General features: G+C 30.1%; 1 protein-coding gene across 2 annotated transcripts in view; it reads left to right on the top strand.

The window, feature by feature from the left end:
- The first annotated feature begins 37 nt into the window (after positions 1–37).
- Positions 38–24,201, top strand: part of LOC118201839 (vesicle-associated membrane protein 7-like) — a 29,948-nt gene continuing 5,784 nt past the window's right edge. Inside the window, exons 1-5 of one of the 2 annotated variants that reach the window (XM_035373999.2) lie at positions 38–318; positions 3,538–3,713; positions 11,901–11,997; positions 17,713–17,814; positions 21,677–21,835. In XM_035373999.2, coding sequence (XP_035229890.1) covers positions 3,559–3,713; positions 11,901–11,997; positions 17,713–17,814; positions 21,677–21,835 — 513 coding nt within the window. In that variant the 5' untranslated portion in view covers positions 38–318; positions 3,538–3,558. The remainder of the gene's footprint in view (positions 319–3,537; positions 3,714–11,900; positions 11,998–17,712; positions 17,815–21,676; positions 21,836–24,201) is intronic. The other variant, XM_035373998.2, reaches the window with a different exon arrangement.

Below are 24,201 nucleotides of genomic sequence, written 5' to 3' on the forward strand. Positions count from 1 at the left end.
GTAAAATTATTTCGGTATTACTCTTGTTAGCATAGCAACGAACGTGACGAAAAGTGGGAGTAATAAAATTTTGTAATTTTAAAATGTTTGTGACATAGCGTACTTTATCTTTTCTTTTAGTTTTAGTAATAGAGCAGTTTCATTTTCATGAAAGGCAGTATTACCACTTATCTTAAATTCAATTTTCATTCTTATCAATTAAATGCAAAAATTTCCTTCAAGTGAATTGAGTAACAGGTGTACTAGGTTTACAATATCTATTTTTGCGTGGTGGAATTCATATTAATGCAGTCATAAATTTGCATTTAATAAGTTAAGGTAAATTTTTAATTTTCAGCATTTAATATTATTTACAAATTAAGTTCAGAAATAGTTATATACTTTCTGTTATGTTAGTGTAATATATTACCAGAATTCGTGTAAATATATTCATAACTATGTTTTTAGTTTAGATTAATTACTGGAAAAAAATTAGGTAGGTTATAGTTTTCTTCCTTTAAAAAGAAGTGCTAATTTTTGCTATAAATCTCAAAAGCTTAACAAAAAAGAATGTTTACTTAAATGTTTTTTAATTGATTACATATATATGTATTTAAATTGTAAGCTTCATCCACACAGAAACTGAGGATAATTAAATTAGTGTAAAACTGCAATATATATTTTTGCTTGGCGAGATTATTCTGAAATGAACAAGAGATCTTTAAAACATTTAAATTAATTATTTGTATTTGGATTGACAAAATAATTTTAATGAATTTAACATGTGTTCCTAATTAATGTATAAAAGGCACATGCCAATTAGTCCCCTTACCCGGTTGCAACTTTTTTTTATGCTTCATATATCTTTTATCATATTTGAAAATTTTGGCTGTTTGATTTAACTTACTGCTTAAAATATTTACGAAATGGCATATTTAGAGCAAATAATTTAATTCTTTTAAACATTACTGCTAATATCTGTGTATGAACATATACTGTAAATCCAGTTTAAAGTATCAAAAATTCCAAAAAAATATAAATGCAGACATCAACAGAGCGGCAAAAAAATAATTTTGGGCTAAAGTGCAGAATTGCCCGTTTATTTGTTTGGCGCTTTTTACAAGAGTAAGAAGAATTGGATTTTTGTCAATTTTCTTTGACTTTTTAAAAGAAAATAGGTCGATATGTACATGGATAAAGTTAAGAGTGTGCACAATGCCATTTTTATGCAATTCTGAGATGTTTTTTTAAGTGAAAATAGGTTGACGTATACATGGATGCCGCGTATGTGCAATTCTTAAAAACCCGCCAAGCAGTGGGCAATTCTTCACTTTCACCTAATTTTGGAAATTTGCTATGATTCCTAATGGTGATCAGTACCCTTGTCATGGATTTAGTCATTTCAAAATTTTATCAGATTGTCAACATATGAATATAGCAAATTTAACCAGAAATCTATTATAGTATTTTGTATTATTTTAGACAAAGCCAAAAGACAGATGTGCGCAAATCAGAAGCTCTGATTATCTCTTACTCTGCAAGTTGACTTCACAGTTTAAATACTGCTCTTCCTCGTTAAGTATTCAAAATGATTCCAAAGCTAAGTTTCTGGCCGGAAGTAGTAAGTTCAAGTTAAGAATTTGACAGGAAAGGAACTTTAACTTAAAACTTAACTGTTAATAAAATTAAGATAATCCTTACAAAGTATATGTGGGAATTTATTTATTCAGAACTCTAATAAGTCTTAAGCATGTGCAAGAAATAGACATAAGTATAACAAGTAACTAAACTAATACAATTCAGGCTTAATTGTCTCAGTGTGCAATAGAAGCAAGATAAAATTTAACGGAACAACTTATCGTTAGTCACCAAGCTCATTATGCATAGCCAAATATGTATAGTGAAGGATAGCTAAATTTGATGATGGTAGCCACTAATTTTAATGGTTTTGGGATATCGCAAAACAAAGGTGAAATTTTCCTATTAACAGATTTTGTATTGAAATGTGGGGAAGCGGTAATAAATGAAGATGATATAAAAGAAGTTTTTCATTGTGATGACAGTGCTTCTCAATCATCAATCAATTAATGAATGACGAAATCTGTAGTATGGTTCTAGATCCAGAAAATACTGATATTGAAGAAAGTGACAGGAAATTTACTGAAAGCGAGAAATTTTTGATTGATAAGTTAGTTGGAATTCTCGAAACAGCAGTTACAGGACTTCAACCATGTAACTAAATAAGAGATTATGTCTGTCTACAGAATTAAAGGGAAAGTTTGGTACTTTTCCATTTTGCCAGCGCAAACGATAAAGTGTCCAATAATGGTAGAACTAATGCCAAACAGAATGTCTTCACTTTTAACCTTTTACGCTTCATTTTCAAAACAAGTCGCAGCCATTTCTTATCAGATTGATTGTTTCTTTCAATACTGGCATACAATTACATAGAACTTTTACAAAAGATAGTTAAATTTTATACCTTAAGACCATTTGTGGTAATTAAGTCAATTAGGATGCAATCACACCGCTCACCCGAAGGCAAAAATATAGGAAAGGCAAAATTAATGGTTAAATTCATAAATTCTAATGAGAATGCACTAGCGAAGTAAAGCATTGCGGTTTTACATAATTTCTGAGTAAGCTATTCGTATGAATTGAAATAATTCTTTCAGTTAAACTTGTATTCCAAATTAAAACTTGAAATTAATGTAGATAATTACTGAAAAGAATTAGATTTTTGTAGTGTAGTTTTCATGAGATGAGATCACTTGGAGTCACGTGATATGAACCAGTGAATCAGGTTGTTGAACCATAAAAGCATAGTAAATTCTTAAATTAATGTCTTTTTACAAATTTATTGGCTTTTTACAAAATTTTAAATGATATTAAAATGTCTATGCCTTCAAAATAAAAAAATTCTTAAGAACTAACATTTATTAAAATTTTTTATGTGTATACTGTTTGTTATTGCCAATAAAGTCTTGGCGAGATTTGCTCTGGTGAAACAGAAAAGTATCAAAAGTATTAGCACCAAAACTTGCATTGAAAGAAATGTTTAGTAATATAAACAAATAAATATTAAGCTTTTTTTTTGTGTAAATTTTGATACCCTTTAGATCATTAGTGCTTGATTATTTCATAAATCACAATTTCATATTTTTAATTTTATAATTTCTACATGCCATCTTACTAGACTTAAACTGATGATCTAATATCCGGAAAAATCCCAAATCCAGAATCTCCGAAGTATCGACGAGTCCGGATTTCGGACTTTGTTCTGTAAATATGTTTTCTCCAAGTCTATCATGTTCATCATAGCTTAGAAATTAAATCTGGACTAAAATGAAATATTTTTCATATATTTTTTAAATTAAATGCAAAGTAGTTGATTTTAGATTAATTAAATATTGTTTCACAAATAATTTGTTTTATAATTTTATATAATAATCAAATATTTAATTAGTTTTTAAAATTTTTAAGTAATCTTCAGTATCTTTTTATTTACATGCTGTGTCCTTTACAGATTCACATGCTGATGTGATATATTATTTGAAGAATTTTCTTACAGGTAGAATCATGACATCTGGAATTTTTTATGCTGCTGTAGCCAGGTCTGGCACTATTCTAGTTAGTAATCAGAGGACTCCTGGTGATTATGAAACTGAAGTTAATGCTTTTTTACCAAATATTCCAGTTGAACGAAATATGAAATCTGGTTATGTCTCTGGAATGTAAGTAAATTCATTTCCGCTGTTTAAATTACTTAAAATTTTTCACTGTTTAAATGCATATTTTTCTGTTACCCTAAGATAGTAATTAATTGAGTGTATTTGACCAAGTCCTTATGTGTATTAATAAACTGTCCCAACACATGGTGATATTTATGACACATTATGAGATGTTTTTATAAATTATTTTAAAAGACATCTATAAAAGGCTGCAGACCTACCATGATAACTTTTGAGGAATTTTCCTATTTTATTTGATATCAATTCTAATGTATTTTTGACTTTAAAAATAAAATTCTGCATTTAAGGGTTAAAAAATTATGAAAAAAATCAGTGAGAGTTTCAGAATTATATGTCAAGAAATGGAGAAGGGAAAACTGTGTTTGGAATTATCTTTCACCAATATGATGAAGAAAGATGTTTTGACTGCTTATGACGCTAGGCAGTTCTAATAATAATGCCAAACCAAATGTTAAAAGATAAAGAGTAATGTTGCAAGAAGGAATGTTGTCAAAAATGCGAATTGCAGTTTTTATGTGTACATCTTAGGTTCTGAAAATTGGAAAATCCCAAAAGCCAAGATACTTTAAAAATGCAAAAGTTCTTCCTTTTTGTTATAAAAACTAAATGTAAGGTATGGATGATGTTGGAACTGTTTGGAAAAAAAAAAAAAAAATATATATATATATATATATATATATGTATATATATATATATATGTATATATATATATATATGTATATATATATATATATATGTATATATATATATATATATATACAGTACAAAGTCCGTAATCTGAACTCATCGGGACTTCAGTGATTACGAATTAAGGGTTTTCCGGATTATAGATCATCAATTTGAATCTGGTAAGATGGCATGCAGAAATTATACAATTAAAAATATGAAACCATAATTTATGAAATAAAGAGGAATTATGATCTAAAGGGTATCAAAATTAACAAAAAAAAAAGCTTAATATTTATTTGTTTACTTTATTAAACATTTCTTTCAATGTAAGGTGCTTCGTTTTTTGTGTTAAACACGCATGCATTAACATTAAATGTGCACGCGTAAAGCATACAAAAAAAAAAAAAAAAAAGCTTGTGGCTTTGAGGTTTGGATTATAGATCATTCCAGATAATGGACGCCTGAATTACAGACAAAATTACAGTACTGTATAAAACTTTTGGCCTAAAAACAAAAGATTCTGCACTAGATTGACAACAGTACTGCACACATTTATGTAGGGAATGTGAAATGGATTAAAAATTTTTTTGTCCTCACTTATTTAAGCTTTGTTGTTGCTATGGTCCAGGCGGTGATCAGAAGCTTGAATTGTTGTTACAGAAAATCGCTCATTTTAAGGATTTTATAGGTGTATGCAGTTAGATTGATTATGAAGTTTCACTATTTAATGCAATGCTAGCTCTAAAAACTCTTTTATGACTTTTCACAGAATCAACCATTTGAAGCTGTTTTTAATATGCTAGTCTAAGAGGGGGGAGATCAGGTGAATGAGGATTTGCTGGTCATTAAGTAACTGTAAAAAGGCATTTCAGTATTATCAGACAGCTTTTTCCAATATGCAGTGATGATATTATATATGAGTATCTGATTCATGAAAATATTGACAGAAATTAGAAATGAGGACATTCAAACTGTTTCATCTGATACTGATGAAAATACACAAACATAGAAACTGTCGGAAACATAAAATCTCTCAGATTCTATGATTTCTTTCTTTTTCTCTCTCTCTCTCTTTCCTTTTTTTTTTTTTTTTTTTTCTTTAAGTTTGAAAGTTTTGTTAGCCTCAAACCTGACTTTGTCATTGAATCACTTTTGATGTGTGTGTTACTTTTCAAATAAACAGGTGCCACAACATCAGTTAACCCTAGAGAAAAAATGGTTCTCCTTTAGGCGTTGGCAACCAGGTGTATATTTCTTATGCATTAAAAAGTTTCAATTTTTATAATTTAAAACATGAAGGCTTTGATTACTTAAATAAGAAAATGCATACATGCATATTGGCTTTTAAAACCAATAAAATATTTGAATTCAGGAATAAAATTCAGGAATAAAGTGCTGTTCCCATTCCCCTGTGTGCATTGATGCAAGAGATTATATGACGGTAAATACCTTTTTACTCCATTTGCAGGGTTTTCAAATCTTTTTTTATTTATCTCAATTACTATAAGTGGCTCTAATATGAAGAATAACTTTAAAATTCTGCACGTATGGAAACCGAATCAGCGAACCCATTTACTTGATTAATGCTGTAATAAAGTAATTCGAAGCATTAAGAGACTATAATTGCTTGCAACGTATAAATACAATATTTTTTTTTTTTTTCTGGTCAGCATTGCCAGAGTTTACCTAACGTACTGTTTGGAATATCGCATGATAAGAAGTTTCGTGGCCATTAAAGCAACCGATGAAAATATTTATTTTCCATTATATGGAAAAACTGAATAGTAAAAGAAAAAATAGTAAACAGGAGTGAGTACAACAGATTGATCAATAGGGACAATAGCAAACGCATATAAAACCGTAAAGAAAACACCTTTTGAGCAATTTTAAAATTTGAACCTTTCAGATGTTATTTCATTTATTGATTTATTTTGTAATGGATGCAGAATTTTTTAAAAAAATGTCTGAGCACTTTCATTTCAGTTTAACAATTCTTATTTTATGAAGCATGCTGTTACAAAGTTTTTGAATAAGCCAAATTGATTGGCTTCAGGCCAATCTTATTCAAATCTTATTTTAAGTAGTATTGCAGAAAGTTAGTGTAGTGTTGCCAATCTTATTTAAGTGTTGCAGAAAATAAAAAGTTGCCAATCTTGCAGGATCTCGTGATAAAAAAAAATTGCACTTGAATTACAGAAATATTATTAAAGTGAATTTTTTTTTACTTACCCATTGTTGATATTTTTAGGGATTAAAACAAGGTAGCCTGGATATCGAGTAACCGGAATTAAGCCTTCTGCCTGAAAGCAGTTTCAGAAATGAATACTGTTATCATAAAGAGTTGACCCACAGTAAAGTTTGCAGTGGTGTTTTCAAAGATCATAAATGATGGAAGTTTAACAGATGGATATATCATAAGATTTACAACATTTTTCAATATTCTTCTGTTATCAGGACCAGTTTCAGATATGTATGTGTTTATACACATATGCATACATTATGTGCATGAACACATCCATCCATCCATCTGTACATGCATTCATACATATATTTCTGAATCCAGTCCCCATAACAGATGCGTTTACCCATTTTTCTTTAGCTGTATTGTCAATGTGTTTTTTTTTTTTTTTTTTTTTTTTTTTTTTTTTTTATAGTCCAAAGGGACTTTGTCCCTAAGACAGCATTCAGACGGTGCATAAAGGGCATAGAGACATAGTCATAAGGTCATAAAATATGGGAGTTCCATTCACACCTGCGAGACGGGATCTAGGCTATGGCCAATGAGAGAAGCTAAATTTGCACATGCGTGGATGTGTCTACATTTTTCGTGTGCTGTTTTCCTGCTCAATCGATTTCCTGCGTTCGCTCTGCTTGTTTTCATTATTTTGTGTCATGGCTTTTTCAGCTCACCACAAAGTTTTACTGGCTCAACAGAATGCTCTTTTATCTGCCCTTCTTATTAGCCAAGAAGCAATGGATGAAGGTAAAAAAAGAAAAAGAACGAAATGTTGTAAAGATATTTTTTTGGAAAGACCAATACTTGGTTGGCAGATATTTCTGTGCAAAGCAGTATGGAATATTTCTACATTGCACTGTAGTACTCTCTATACTATAAACATGCACATGCATATATATAAAACCTTCTTCAATTTTTATATGTAATTTCTCTCAGGAGAAATACAATATTCTAAATATGCCTAATTAAAAAAAATCTCGAAAATAAGCGACAGATAGCCTGTATTATTTTGGTACTTTTCCGTTATGCCGGCGCAAGCGATAAAGTCGCCAATAATGGTACAACCGATTCCAAACGGAATATTCTCGCTGGTAACCTTTTACGCCTCATTTTAGAAACAAGTCGCAGCTTTTTCTTATCAGATTGATTGTTTCTTTCAATACTGGCATATAATTACATAGGATTTTTATCAGATAGTACAGTTTTATGTCTAAGGCCATTTTCGGTAATTAAGTCAATTAGGATGCAATCACAGCGCTTACCCGAAGCCGAAAATATAGAAAAGGTAAAGTCAAGGCTTAAATTCATCCATTCTAATGAGAATGCATTAGCGAAGTAAAGCACTGCAGTTTTACATAATTTCTGAGTAGCTATTCGTACGAATTGAAATATTTGTTGCATTTAAACTTGTGTTCCAAATTAAGATTTAACTTGAAATTAATGTAGATAATTACTGAGAACATTAGATTTTTGTAGTTTACATGAGATGAGATCGCTTGGGGTCACGTGATAGGAACCGGCGAATCAGGATGTTGAACCATGAAAGCATAGTAAATTCTTAAATTAATGTCTTTTTACAAATTTATTGTCTTTATTTATTGGCTTTTTATAAAATTTTAAGCGATATTAAAATTTTTATGCCTTCAAAATAAAAAATTCTTAGAACTAAAATTTTTTTAAATATTTTTTATGTGTATACTGTATGTTGTCGCCAATAAAGTCTGCTTGGCGAGATTTGCGCCGGTGAAACGGAAAAGTACCAATATTTTTCCATTTTGTAGGTGTAAAAGCAGTTAAGCAGAAAACAATACTTACCACACATTATTATTATTATTATTATTATTTTAAATTTTCAATCAAAAGGAACATGTATCTGCACTCCTTATTCACTGTCACTGTCGATCACTACAGTAGTTGGCTGCACTACCGGTATCAATTATTACTAGTATTTTACAACTGGCCACCATTACCAGCAACCACGACTAAACTTGTACAATACTATGAAACGTTCACCCAACAATTTATTTTATGCTCAGTCATTTAAATACATTTTGCTGTGTTGCCAGCTGTTTGTATGTATCTATTTTTAATCACTTGCATGTATAAGCCGCACCCCTGAATTTCATATGCTTTTTCTGAAAAAAAAAAAGCGGATTTCTATCGAGAGAATACAGCACAAAGTAAACACTAACTTTCAGGAATTTTTGTGGATAATTCTGCAAACTGGTATGTTTATATCGCATGAGTAATTCAAATTAAACTCTGATTTGAGATCTCATAGATGTAAATTTCATCCATGTCTATTGTCAGAAGTAATTTCTTTAAATGATTTTTCATTTGCTGACAGATTATGACAAGTCTTCACTCACTGGAAGACATGCATATTAAAGCACCAAAAAGAGTTTAATTTCAACATATGCTGCCATTTCTATTTATGACCAGTATCTCAAAAGTAATTTCACATTGACAAATTTTAGGTGCCCAAGTCTTAAAATACAACAAAATTGTAAACATTCATACCTTATCCATGAATTTCTACCAGAGAAATAGCATGAATTTAATGATCAAATTTCCATTCAAATGATATTAATAAAAAGTGGATAATAATAACAAATACTGTTCATTAAATCATAATCTATGTTATGAATTACGTGTGCTATTCAGTTTCATTAAAAGTAAATTCCTTTCATGAAGAACATAATTAAAAAACAGAGATCAACAGGAGACAAAACTGTCTAGACTCTTGTTTTAATTCCTTCATTTTTTCCTTCTGGACTTCATAAAGACATTTTTCAAAAGATTATTTTTTATTACTTATAAAAAGCTTACACTATTCAATTGACTATTGTGACTATTCTTAAATAAGTATTTTTTTCTCTTTTTTAAAAAGTAATATTTTTACTGTCAAAAAAAAAAGGGGGGGACAGATTTTTGATATTGGTTTGATGTTTTAGTAAAATTAATTTATAAAGTTTGTTTGGAAAGAAAATCACCATTTGAAGCAAATAGCAATACAATATTTCCAGCTTTTTCAATAAATTTATTCTTAAATACAAAAGTAATTAACTGGAAGAAATTGATAGCAATAATTTATACAAAAATAATAAACAGAAAGAAAGTAATAATAATTTACACAGAAAAAATAAAATTTTTGCAAGCATGCATTTTTTAAAGAATTTTCATAATAAAATGAAAAATAATAGATGGGATCAATGATCTACAGGGTCATGCACAGCGTAATTTTCGCTTTACGAGTTTCATCCATATTTTTCAATTTTTTGTGCAAACTCATTAAAAAAATGCATGTCATCATTGTAGTTTTCTTCCGAGATCAACTCATTATTTCGTTCGGATACGATTACAACTCATTTGGATATGATGTGCTCTATATTTAAACTGCTTACACTGCGAGCCTTAAACCAGATTTTGTGATGTAGCACAGATTGGTTGCCTTGGGAACAGAGCTCAGCATTAACCACTTATGCCCTCGTCTGAATGCAGCCTAAAGGACTGTTGTTTTCGTTTTGTGATTTTCTGTTGGTTCACCATAAATGTCCATTTTACTTTTCAAACTGTTATCACAATGCGAGTACAGCCATCGAAATTTTTTTTAATGGGTCATCTTGATAACTGTAATAAATTATATGCTATATGTGGCAATTTTAACCTTTTGAGGCCGGGGCTTTGGTAGCAGTAAAAGCTGCCAAAGGATGGGGAATCTTGAATCGATTGCTTTCCCCCCCTTTAAGAAATCACCTCCTATTTGCGACAAAGATTCTTGTGTGTAGTTTAATGGATTCTCAGAGGGGTGCATCTATGTCGCAAAAGGAAAACCTTTGAAAGAGATAAGTGGTTAAAACCCCAGGGACATCAACTTTGACATTTCACCCCACTTTTCAGCCTGGAAAATGGGGGATAAAGACATGGCCACTAAAGTGGACAACCCCGTCTTTTCAAAGAGAGGACTCTATGGCCACTATAATGGCCATCCTGTCTTCAAAAGGTTAAGTAGTGTTGCAGAAAATAAAAAGTTACCAATCTTGTAGGATCTCGTGATAAAAAAAAATTGCACTAGAATTACAAAAATACAGTACAAAGTCCGTAATCCAGACCTCCATTATCCGGAATGATCTATAATCCGGACCTCAAAGGCCACAAACATTTTTTTTGTATGTTTTACGCATGCGCATAAAGAATGCGCGCGTTGAAAGAAATGTTTAATAAAGTAAACAAATAAATATTAAGCTTTTTTTTTGTAAAATTTGATACCCTTTAGATCATAATTGCTCTTTATTTCATAAATTACGGTTTCATATTTTTAATTGTATAATTTGTGCATGCCATCGTACCAGATTTAAATTGATGATCTATAATCCGGAAAAGGGGTTCTGGATTAGAAACCCCTTTTCCAGATTAGGACTCCTTTAGGAAAACGGGTTCCAGTTCTATAATCCAGATTAGGGGTTAATTCGGAATCGCCGCAGTCCCAACGAGTCCGGATTACAGACTTTGTACTATATTATTAAAGTAAATTTTTTTTTACTTACCCATTGTTGATATTTTTAGGGATGAAAACAAGGGTAGCCTGGATATTGAGTAACCAGAATTAAAAAGCAGTAACCTCTCTATGTTATATATCGATATATTTCTTTTATGAAGACAGAATAAAATAATTCTTGAATTGCACTGTAGTACTCTTTTGTGGAGGCTTGTCAAAGTTGATATGTATTACTTACCGCTAATATTATAGAATTGTAGTTTAACCAATTTTTAAAATATTTTATGGGTTGTTGTTTTTTTTTCCTCGGAGTGCATTCTTACATAATTTTTTGTCTGTAAAATCCATTTAATTTATCTCAATTTGGTCTTTATCAAGCTCAGATAAACCCCCACTGCCTTTGCATCTGAACGACTAAAACTGATTAATGAAAACTTGGAAAATTTTATTTACAGTAATATCTTTGATTAACATTTCATAAATTTAGCATATGCCATCACTGACATATGCTGCTTTGTTTTGCAAGACAATGATTCTGGTATATATATATATATTTTTAATATTGTGTGCATTTTAATGGCATGGTTTATACACAAGTAGATGGAGCCAAGGTTAAATTGTCTTGTATAAATATTCCATATGATGTTCTTTTCCTTTTAAATTTTGTAATTTATGTACTTATGTTGTATTAATTTTTAAATTCTTTATAATATTTTCATTCCTACATTAAATATCATTAATTTTAATGTGCTTTTTTTCATAACAGCATTACATATCATATTCTTGTTGAAGATCTGCTAATTTATATTTGTGCAGCTGAAACAGAATTTGGAAAAAATATTCCTTTTGCATTCTTAAAAGAAGTAAGATTTTTAAAATGTCTTTCTGTTTTGGAACTTTATTAATGAGATAATGTTTCTAAATATTTTATTTAGTATATCATAGGAAAAATGTAATTAAAAATGTCATCTTAGTACTACTTATGTTGTACTACAATGCTTCCAAATAATCTACTCCATGCTGTTGCCTTCTCCTTTGCCTCGTCTCATAACTGTCAATCTCTACTGCCTATGAGATTCCCACTGAATGATTCAGTGCTGCTAATGATTGAATTCCCACTCTATTTCCATTCACTGTATTTCTGTTTTACTTTTAATCAAAATTACATAGGAATTCCTTTATTTTTGAAGTTATCATAAATAATTTCAAGTTAACTTCATTAATCATTTATCAGCAAAAAATTAATATAATATTTTGTTCTTGTAATTCTGTAAAGTATTTTAAAAGTTATGTGGTGACGAGAGTATATCAAATCAAAAATAAATAGTTGTTAGAATTACCATTGGTACAACTCTGATATACGCCCTTATTTCACCAAATGTGGCGATATGTGTTCTGCGTTGGTTTTTGGCACGATTGCGTGTTGTATGGCAACCCTGTTGACGTTGAAAAATCTTACGCTGGAGTTCGTTGGTCCCCGTCATGCTTTGTGTCTGAGAAGCTAGGGGGGGAAAGATTTAATGGTGAAAGTTGTTGAATTGAAGTTCGGTATAAGGGAATATCGTCGTGGCGATCCTGTTGAGGGGCAATGCGTATTTGGAGGTGTGGAAAGAAAGTATGGGAGATTATTTTTAGTGGCTGTGCATGATAGAAGTAGGGATTTGCGATTATTTGTTATTTTATTTATTTGTGAACCATAGTATGAATTTTCTGGATAGTGTGTCTGGCTGTCATATAAATACGATAGTGATTACGTGGCGGTATGCAATTGGTATTTCTGTTGTTCGAAAAAGCATTAATGGTAAGTGCATTTTATTTTATTCTTGTTCTTATTTTGTAGAATGTTATGTTCATTGTTTTTTTAGTATGAATTTCTGTCGTTATTGTTTTTTTTTTTAATTGTTTGAAATTTATTTTAGTTATTTTGTTGATTAGTGCGTACCGTCTAAATTGTGCAATTCGTAGATTTTTTTTAAAGTTGAAACAGAACACTGTGTACATGTTATTCTTTGAAATTTATTCATGTTATGTTAATTTATCAAAGCGAGGTGTGCGTAGTTTGTATATTCGTTCGTTGCCTAGATGGTGCCATTCGTAGATTTTTTTTTAAGTTAAAAGATATCGCTGTGTACATGGACTCTTGTCAAATAATTTTGGTTAGAAACTTCACGGTTTTGCTATCTAAATTTTTTGTTTTTGTTTCGGATTTTTAGCTTAAATTGTGCGTTCAAAATTTGGTTTTTGCATTCGCGAAAACCATGCTTTTTGGAGACATTTTAGGCTTAAAGTTCGAAATGTAGACAAAAAATTTAGATAGCAATATGGCAGTGGTGAGAAATTTGGTGCCTTGGGGGCACATATCTGAGTAGTTCCTTACCATTAATCCTCTCATTCACTGACTCATATGCTGTATTTCATATCAAATATGTTTAAGGATTAAATTATTAAATTAATATTAAAATTTGTGTGTAGAATTTATGTTCAGTTAAAGAAAAGCATTTTGGGGATTATAAAGACACCTTATCTGCACATTATAAAAGTAAAAACTAAATATTTTATGTATAAACTTAATGATCTAAAAAGTGTGTTGAGTAACATCGGTTAAATTATTTAATGAAAGAAGCTTCACCAGAAATTATTTTAATTAGCTTTTATATAATATAAAGAGTGTTTTTGTATATTTTATCTTAACTCAGTCGCTGCTGATCATATGCTAGTGTGTGATGTGATATCATCTATTAGCCATTCACATGCCAATATATGGTGAGGTATATATCTCTATGTTATTTCCACATTAATCTGATGTTAGTAAAGCTTTGGATACCTACCTTGGCAGCACATGTGTTAAGTAAAATTTTGGTTACTTTTTTGTTAAAGCACCCACCATGTGCACTTTGGTAGAATTTTAACGACATTTGTAATTAATTTGAAGGTTAAACAGAAAGCATTATGATAGCTTTCAAAAAATGACATCCTTTTAATACATTAAGTTTTGTTAATAAAAATTAAACGTGTTGCATGTTAAAAACCTAGCAATTAAATTTGCTAATTCTGGCAACTGACAGAGGCGCCGGTTGTTAAGATCAGGGTGATGAGTTCATTATGGTGTTGTTAACAGATATTACAAGGTTTGTACAGTCCTTAAGAGTCTTTAGATTTTTTTTAATCATTTTTCGGTCCTCAAAAGTCCTTAATTTTGGCCAAAATTAGCAGAAGGTCCTTACTTTTAATCATCTGAAATTTCTGTCTGTTTTTATGACTGTCATTTTGAGTGTGAATTAGCATTTTGAGGAATATTTTTGGCGATTCACTGTCGTCTATATGGTTATATTTTGAATGGGTTCATGAGTAATAATTTCTTTCTATTTCTAATATAAATGATGGGATACTCGAGTTTCTAAGCAAGAAGTGAAACATAAGCATTTTGAAATTCATTTTTTCTAGTAAAGAGCTCTTAAACAACTTTTCGCTTTTGGGGATGTGAATTCTTTTATTAAATGATTCTAAATTTGGCGACTTTTCAACATTGTGGCGATTTTAAGATTAGTTTCTATAGAAACTTTTTAATTCCGAAATCTGAGAATTTTTTGACGATTTTTTTTAAAACATCATAACATTAATAAATTTCATTAAAATAATGGTAATATATTGAAATTATATTTAAAAAATAACATTAAAATAAAACATTTTTATTTTTTGCTGTAATATTATAAAGTTACATTTTGGCAACTTATTATACAATATGTTAAATCTGAAAAATAAACAAGATATAATGCTATAAAGCACAATTTACAAAACAGCTCTTAGCAAAAGCAAAGTTAGCTGTGTAATTAATTAAAAATGTCTTGTTTTTAATTTTTTCATAGTAAAAGTTTTTCCCATCTAATTGTCTCAGAATATTCAAAATTCTCAGAATGTGCATCAGTTTTCTCTATAAAATTAATTTCATACTTTTTCCCTCCTATTTTTTCCCAAAATATTTCTGGCTTTTTGCTGTTACAGAATTGTAGGGATAATTTTCCTTTAGGATTTTAGACATTGCAGCTTGGAAAGTTTAGAAGGATTTGAAGGCAAGATTTATAGACCCACGATTCTAGAAGATTCGAGAAATATATGACAAAATGAAAAATGTCTCTGTGGTATCAACATGTAATGGATGTATTTTACAGAAAGTTTGCAATGGATTTATAAATTTTTGAAGAACATCTGGAAGAACAATGAAAACATAATATTTGAATGTTTTACTTCTGATACTAGAATCTTAACATATTTATCTTCTCTTTATTTTCTCTACTTTTGACTAGACAGAAGCATGGAAAATATCAAAAATGCTTCTGATCTTATCACATGGGCAGGCATTATAGAAAGCATTTTATTAATAATGAAATTGAAAACTTACAATTTAAAAGATTCATCTAATATTTTTTAATGCATACACGTAGCTGGCACTAGGCATTTTCCCACCTTATGCAATCTCTGTGGATCCTAAATTCTGCTGCCTAGTGCCTTTCTAAATTCTGCTTCCAATGCCTGCTCTAAATTTTAAAAGTTTTGCCATTTCTAGATTTTGTTGTTCGGTGTGTCACTAAATTCTAGAAATTCTGCCACATCAGCTCTAACCGACATTTATTATATATATTTCATATTGCTTCTGAATGCTCATATTACTGAAGAAATAAAATTAGCCGCTTTTTCTGTACATTCTAAATGCATTTAGTGTTTTTTAGAATAGCAGAAATCCTTAATTAAATCCAAAAATTCTAAAATGAAAAGGAAACGTGTTTAAAGAAAAAAACTGAATACATAAAGGAAATTATTCTTCAAAGATATGTGCAGTTATTATTATGTAAATTACCCAATTATTTATGATTTCAATCTTTACTATAATTCCCCATTTCTATTTCCTCATATGATAGAGTTATTGAGCCAGATTAAATTTAAATTAAATTGTATAATCTTTGACCACTAGTCTGCATTATTAGTTTGAATTTGACTGTTCTTGTTTAATTACGTCACCGTGAGCTGTACTTTATTTTGTTAGCATCAGAACATGCCTTTTTTATGTCCTAAGCTCTTTTTAAATAAGAGGCTTATTTAAATCTGTGTCTGATATTGTAGTTAATTTCAGACATAGAGATAATGTGCTCCATGCCTGTTGGGAGTTTTGGACTATTTAACTTTTACCAGATCAATTAAACCCTCATAGGTATATTGTGGAGAGGTTGACAAGTTAGGAGATAAAGATGCAGAAACTAGCAAGAGCATTGATTTTTCATATTGAGACAGATCTCTAATTGTTAGAAAGAGAAAGAGAAGAGGAATAGAAGAGAAAGAAAAGAGAAGGAAATTGATATAAACTAGCCAAAATGTCTGGGAAGACTTCAAATTAAAATGATGGATAAATATTTTGACTGTTGTTGTTACAAAACATAAATGTTCTGTAGCTTTTAATGCATAATTATCTTAATATCGTTTAATAATCTGTGTCATAAATTACATATACTTTAAACTGTGAAATTTTATTAGATTTTAATAGGACTTTTTAACAAATATTGTTAAAAAATAAAATTTAATAGTGGTCATGTAAATCTATAATGACCAAGGTTATCAAACTACTTAATTTAACTATTTATAACTAACTGCTTACCTTTAAAAATTATCTCTACATATTAAAACGAGTTATTGCCTTTCATTAATACTTACTGTGGTCACAAGATGAAATATAAAAATTCAAGTAAAACCTATTCTATGCATCTACTTAGACTTAAAATAATACAAAACAACTTATCACCTCTGGTGCTTTAATAGTTTATTGGAACCTTAAAGTATATTAACTGGGTTACAAGCCCTGGAACTGTACATGAAGCTATGACACTAACTGCATCAAACAGAGCCTGACTAACTTTCAACACTTGCCAACCTTGCCTATATCAGGCCTTTCAGGTTTATTCTAATCAACAGGTCTCTCTCTAGACAAGCAGCAGTTGTGACAACATTCAGTCTTTTGTTATGAATCATGCTGATTATGATCTTACTTCTCATTTTATCCTATGCAGTTTGACATAAAATCTACCGCTTATTTACTAAACCTCTAGACTGACCAAGTATGTGACAAAATGAGACATAAAAAAAATCAACATAAAGCTGTTAGTAAAATGTAAATGTCACTTATCTCTTTTCAAATATGACCAACAATTATAAGTGTAAAATATTTAATGCTACTTCATAAATTGCATAAAGTTTGTTTTATTCTCAAACTTATTAACAATTATGTTCTAGGGATCTATTTTATTTTTAGCATGGTATTGCAAAAGGAAAATTCAGGCATAGATAATATCTTCAGTTGAATTTATTCAGTTCCCATTTGCTCATAGGTCCTTAATTGTTTTCATTAATGGTCCTTAAAAGTACTTAATTTCCGTATGCGGAAATGTGTACGAACCCTGTATTTTGAGCACATGTAAGAAAGAAAGCTGCAGGACTTCAAAATGCCTATGTTAAAGTATTCAAATATAATGTAGTGTTTTAAATCAGCTTCAAAATAAGCAAAAAATTTTTTTAATATTTTTTTATTGCAGATAAAGACAAGATTTACAAGTGGAAGTCTTGCTATAAGAGCTCTTACTGCTACTGAACATGAATTTGACAGAGATTTTAGCTATATTTTGAAGGACCAAATGGTATTAACTTTTCTATTTTAAACTAATCTGTATAAGTTATAGTTTGATTAATTAAAAAGGTCAGATATGGCCAGACTTTATCAGTATCAGCCTTATTTTAAAATTGAGTGAAATTCAAAAGTTTCTACTAGATTGTCTGAGAGCCACAATGAAGTTTTTAATTTTTCTTTTCAAAAGTAATAAAACAGTTCATGAATAGAAGCATTCTAAATAAACTAAAAAGAATATCACATGTGGTTATTTAAAAATGTAACTAAAGAACTGCTGTTGCTTTTCCCTCCTTTGTATTTAGGAAAGTACAGTACAGTGTACATTAACTGGGCCTCTATCAAACAGCTTCTGTTAACCCTAGAATGCTAACCCTTTACATTTAGTAAAGGGTATTTCTTGAAAGAAGGAAAATATCTTGCTTTCAGTTACAGCTGCATCTTAAACACAAAAGAACATAGTATATCTGAGTGATAATGGAGCTAGTATGCACGGTTTAGTAGTTGCACTTGCATTTCACTGTTGTGCGAGTAAAATTTACTCAGGTTAGCATTCTAGAATTAATCAAGCCAATAAGCAGTTCAAAGAAATCATTTGCAACATGTAATAGCATTGAAAAGGATACCATAAAAATTAGTAACATTCATGAATTTTATCAATAATTGATGTTTGGGCTTTTGTTATCAGTAATTAATCATTTAGCAACCTTCCTATTGAGCAGTATAGTAAAAAATATGCTTTATATATGTTGAAAATGAAAGCAATGCTAACTGACAGCCATTTAATAGACATTTTTCAAAAGATCAAAGAATGTTTCAGGATGGATAAATATAGTAAATAGTAAACTAAATTTCTGAACAGCATAGATTTAAAGAACAATAAAACTTGCAGTGATGTTGAGAATGTGGAAATTAACCATGCTGAAGTCTTAGTTTGGATTTATTTTGATTATGGCAGAGCAATTAGGGCTGTCTCCCCGAAAGGAAGAAAGCCTTCATGGAAGATTTTCTGAAGGAAGTTGGTTTATGGATGATGATATGGGGATAACCATGAAAACTTCATGCATCTAGCCTATTTGGTGGGTTTTGAACCTGAGTCAGTATTCAGCAGTTTTACTACTTGGTTGATAATATACATGCTGAAGCCTTGAACAAAGCTCATTAATATTTAAGGTAACATCCTGATATCTTTAATATTTAAAAAAATGCCATGTGAATCTTTTGTTTATCAAAAACCAATGTGTCATGTGATAGCTGTTAGTTATAGAACTGTCACAAAAAGGTTAATATACTTTTTCAAAAAATTCTCTCATAAAAATGCATGTATGAAATTTGACAAAATTTCAGTATTTCATAAATTTTGGTTTTTTATTTATTCCAGTTTTTCCATTTTTCATGAATATTTTTGTGATAAAACAAAATTTTATATGGATTGTTTTTTAATGAGAAAAAAAATTGTTTCTAGTAATAGAGTTTGTTACACTATTAATAATCATACTTAAGCACTTTTTTAGTTTTAAATAAACACTTTTAGAAAACTTTGTTGTAAGAAAAATTGGCATGATTTCAAATTTAGTCTGTATCAACAAACTCTCAACTAACCAATGTGATTATGGTTTCCACTGTCTCACATAATTGATATTCTTCTGTATATTCCTGTGTTACATAACATCTAAACCTTAAGAGTATTTATAATGAACTTCAAAATTTAAGAAATATTTCTTTCCCTTGTTAATTAATTATCTGGTTTAAAGCTATCGAGTTTTCCTTTCCCATACTTGATAACTAAACTAATTGTCCTTTAGCACTAACTAAATTAAAAATTCAAAGAAAAAAAATCTAGAAAATTTTAAATAGATATCTATTATATATTTATAAATAGATATCTATTATATATTTTAAATAGATATCTATTATATATCTATAATATCTATTATAGATTTTTAAGATCACATTTCTATTCTTATAAAGTTATTCATATGCAATAAAAAATCTGGATTGTTCTGTTAAGTTGAAGGTATGAAGAATTATTGTATACTGATTGGTAGTTTAGAGTGGTATAGTGCAAATATGTAATTTTATGTTAATAAGATGTTAAATTTATCTGCTGTTTTTATGTTATACAAAAAGATATGATATGTATGATTCATTTACTTTGAAAAGATTATATTTTCAGAAGTATTACATGTACACAGATGAAAGATATATGAAAAGAACCACAAACTCACCAAGTTAATACATCCTGTACAAATGTTCAATATGTGCCCCTTTGGTGACACGACGCATGCCCAGACAATAATCGAGCCCAATCCATGTATTTTGTAGCATAGTCCTGTCAATTGTCTACATTGCAGCACCGATGCATTTTCTTCGCTCAGCTAGGGATTGCGGTAGTATAAGTATATAAACAAGGTCATTAACATACTTCAGAAAGAAGTCGCAGTGCATTAAATCAGGGGATCTGGGAGGCCAGGGAAAAAAAGGTAGGTCATTCTCAGCAATACATGCTCTATCCAGTGATGTGAGAATTCATTGTTTAGGTAGTCACGAACAGGGAGGGCATCCCAATGAGTGGGTGCCCTGTCTCGTTGGGAGACAAAATCCCTGAATCAGCACTGAATTATGGGAACAACCATAACTGCAACATATCCAGGTAGCATATACCAGTCAGTTTTCTCAGCGAAGAAAAAGGGCCCATACATCTTTGTTTGTGATGCACTTAGGCGAATCTCTTTCAATTGTTACAACTGCACGTGAATTTTCCAAAACCAATTCATGTTCTCGGATAAGTGAAATGTTGCTTCATCACTGAATATCAACTTAACACTGAAATCTTTGTCCTCCAATGCTTCCTGCATGTTGGTGCAAAAATCTAATCGACAGGCAGAATCCTTCGGCTTTAATTGTTGCAGGAGCTGCACACAGTGCGGTTTGAAATGCAACTATTGATGCAAAATCTTCCACACAGTTTTCTGTGGTATTCTAAATTCATGGCTTGCTTGGAACATTGGATTTTTTAAAAAAATAATTTGTACTTCATAGAAAACTATCCCTCATTATCTCCATTGTTTCTTCTGGCACTTTTGGTCGACTAGTGCTTTCCCTTTACACAAGCAACTAGTGTCCTTGAATTGCTGATACCACTGTAAAATGCTTTGTTTACATCACAGTTCTTTTCCGTACTCTCTTTTGAAAGCGCATTGCACAGCTATAACAGACAAACATCTGGCATATTCAAGCACACAAAAACTTTTTTCTTGCTTTCCCTACCCATTTTTGACAGGTACTAACCTCATACTGCTACACATAGTCGGAAAGATAATGGACTCGTGCTGCCACCTGTAATATGCAGTACAAACATGGTGGGTTTATAGCTCTTTTCATATATCTTTCATTTGTGTACATGTAATACTTTTGAAAATATAGCCTTTTCAAACCAAATGAATCATTTATGCTAGCCCTGTGTTTCCTTTTTCAAGAATTAATTTATATGCAAAATCCTTAATTCATGAATTCCAAAAAGTTCTAAAGCATGCATTTGGGAAACATTCTTGAAGTTTAGATGGAAAAAAAAAAAAAAATTTCCTCATTCAGTAAAAATTTTTGTAAGCTTTGTCATGAAATTTACATCTTCTAGTGTAATTTACTGTAACTGGTATTAAATGTTGTCATTAAAGTAATTCTTAAAATTCCAGTGCTTGCTGTTTGAATGAAATTATTTTGAGTTAAATTTTTATAATTAAGTGTATTTGTAATTCAGTTAACATTTTTTTTTTTTTTTTAAATTTTTATAATTAAGATTTTGAAGTGCAGTTTAAAACTATGCTACCTTGCATGCAACTTATAATTCATTGTCATGCTTTCAATTGTATTAGATTAAATACAGTACAGATGCACCCGTTGATGGTGTGGGAAGAGTAAAGAAACAAGTTGAAGAAGTTATGTCTGTAATGAGTGATAATATTGAGAAAGTTGTTGACCGTGGAGAAAGACTTGAATCCCTGCTAGACAAGACAAATGAACTTGAACTCTCAGTATGTTATATTTTAAGGAATCTTAATACTTTTAGCTATAGATTTATTATTATCTTTTTATTCTCTCCTAAGATTTCAGTCCTTTTAATAAAGTTTTTAAAATTTCACATATTTACTATTTTAAGAATTTATATGATAGTCTCTTTAAATTGTAAGTCTCGTAAATTTATTAAACTACTCCCAAAAAAATATAGCTGAAATCTTATCTTTTCTTATCTATCACAAAGTCTGTTCTCAAAGAAACGAACTCAGAAAAAGTCATCAAACGACATATTATTGTTATACTTGCCCCACCAAGCCGAACATATGTAAAATGTTAAAATATAAAAATTTTATACATTAATTTGTGTGTATAATGATGTTAAGCTACTGGTAAGAAATGTGTCAAAAAAGTTGTGAAAGTCTCGAGTTGCTGGTGCGCCACGCAAAAAAGGCCCTGAGTGCAAAGGTTTAACTAATAAAAATTTCAACTTTTATTTGGTCAATATCCTAAACATTTCTCTAAAGTTGCATAAGGCTTTGAAGAGAATGGATTTTGATTTTTAGTTTGAGTCTGGTATTCAGTTTCAGAGGAAAGGCTTTAAAAAACTAATGTTCAATGTTTGGAATGATTATGAAAACGAAAAATTATGAATCCTATTTTAAAAAATCTGATGTGTACACCACATGACTTCCTTGTACGGAATATTAAATAATACACATTTTTTCTTGCATTTCATTTAAACTTATTAGATTGAATTAAACCTACTTTGCCGACAGCGCATAAACCACAATAGAATAAATGCATTCTTTAAAATTCACTTTGTTTACCATAGCGACACTCTGGCGCTAGGTTTACTTAACAGTATTATATTTCGTTCATATTATAACTCAGAATGCACAAAATTTATATCATTTAAAGAATTATCTAATCGTTGCCACATGTTCTATTCAAATACTATAACAAAGCTAGAACAATGTATAGAACAATGTATAAGAGAAATTAAGCAAACAAAACAAAAAAGAAACAATTTTTCACAGACGATTGAGTATTTCTCATTCAATTAATTCAGCTTTCACTTCGCGACAAAGCAATAATACATAAAAACTCAAAATATCTGTATTAAAAATTATGAAGTAAATCATAAACGCTTATTTCCTCGAAAAAAATTCCAGAAAGGATTAAGCATGATTTAAATAATAAATGAAGGCATTATCTTTGTTGTTGCAAAGCTAAGTTTCTCTAGATTGGCAACAAATCCGCTTTTCTGCTGTTTCAAATGTAAACAAGAGCAATGGCTGCCATCAAAAACACTATTAGGTTTAGCGGCACTTAAACAATTTTAAAATTGTTGATAATTCTAAAAATATTGCACACGTATTTACTAAAGGCATAAAAACCTTAACCGGAAAATAAGAACAACATAATTCAATCATTTTTAAAGCAAAAAATTTACAAACATATAAGAGTAAAGAAACTGAGATCACTGAGCCGGGTAACAGAGTGGATATATATATAAATATATTTATATACGTTTCGTGTGGCCAATTGCAACCAAAACACGAGGTGCACATCTACATGTTATAGCAGTCCTATGTACAAAATTTCAACGTTTTGAGGCTACTCGTTTTTGAGTTATGCGAGATAACGTACGTACATACAGACGCTAGCATACGTTCGTACAGACGCCACGAAAAATTCTCTTCAGAATTCATTTTAAAGCAGTTTTATAATTTTTTTTGGAGGAAAAGAGTGTTTTATTCTGTCCTTACATATAGATATCATGGAAATATATCAATAAATTGCATTTGAAAGAGGTCAAAATGGGATATTTTCGTTGAAATATGCTGCCTGAAATTTTTCGCGACTACAATACTTCCTTTTTACTTCGTACGAGGAAGTAAAAATGAAGCAAATTGTTGTTAGGTGGAGACATATGCTTATTCTGTAGCCAAAATACATAGTATATAACAGGGCTTCTCATTCAGTGGGTCCTTTTATTATAATGAATATTTTCATGGTATTAAGTATTAGAGGTACATAAACTAAAAATGCAAATTGAAGCATTTGCTGGTAATGGGTCATAAAGAAATTCATCCAAAAACAGTTCTTTGATATATATACAAGTATAATTTTATCGTGTATTAAGGGCAAAGCCAAATATTCATAATGGGGCTGCTTGTTTACTCTTACATAAGAATGTATGAATGTTTGATATTGCAAGCTGTAGAAATGATATTTTTCCTTTAATTTCATAAGCATTTAATACTGAAAATAGCTGGTTATTTGATTATGGCAGAGCATGCCAGGGCTATCTATCTGCTTAAGAGGAGGGATACTGTCATGGAGGATTTTCTGATGGAAACTGGCTTGTATACACAATACA

The sequence above is a fragment of the Stegodyphus dumicola genome, chromosome 6 (assembly GCF_044657685.1).
Source record: "Stegodyphus dumicola isolate Sdum_Otavi_A_Nest chromosome 6, ASM4465768v1".
Classification (NCBI taxonomy): Eukaryota; Metazoa; Arthropoda; class Arachnida; order Araneae; family Eresidae; genus Stegodyphus; species Stegodyphus dumicola.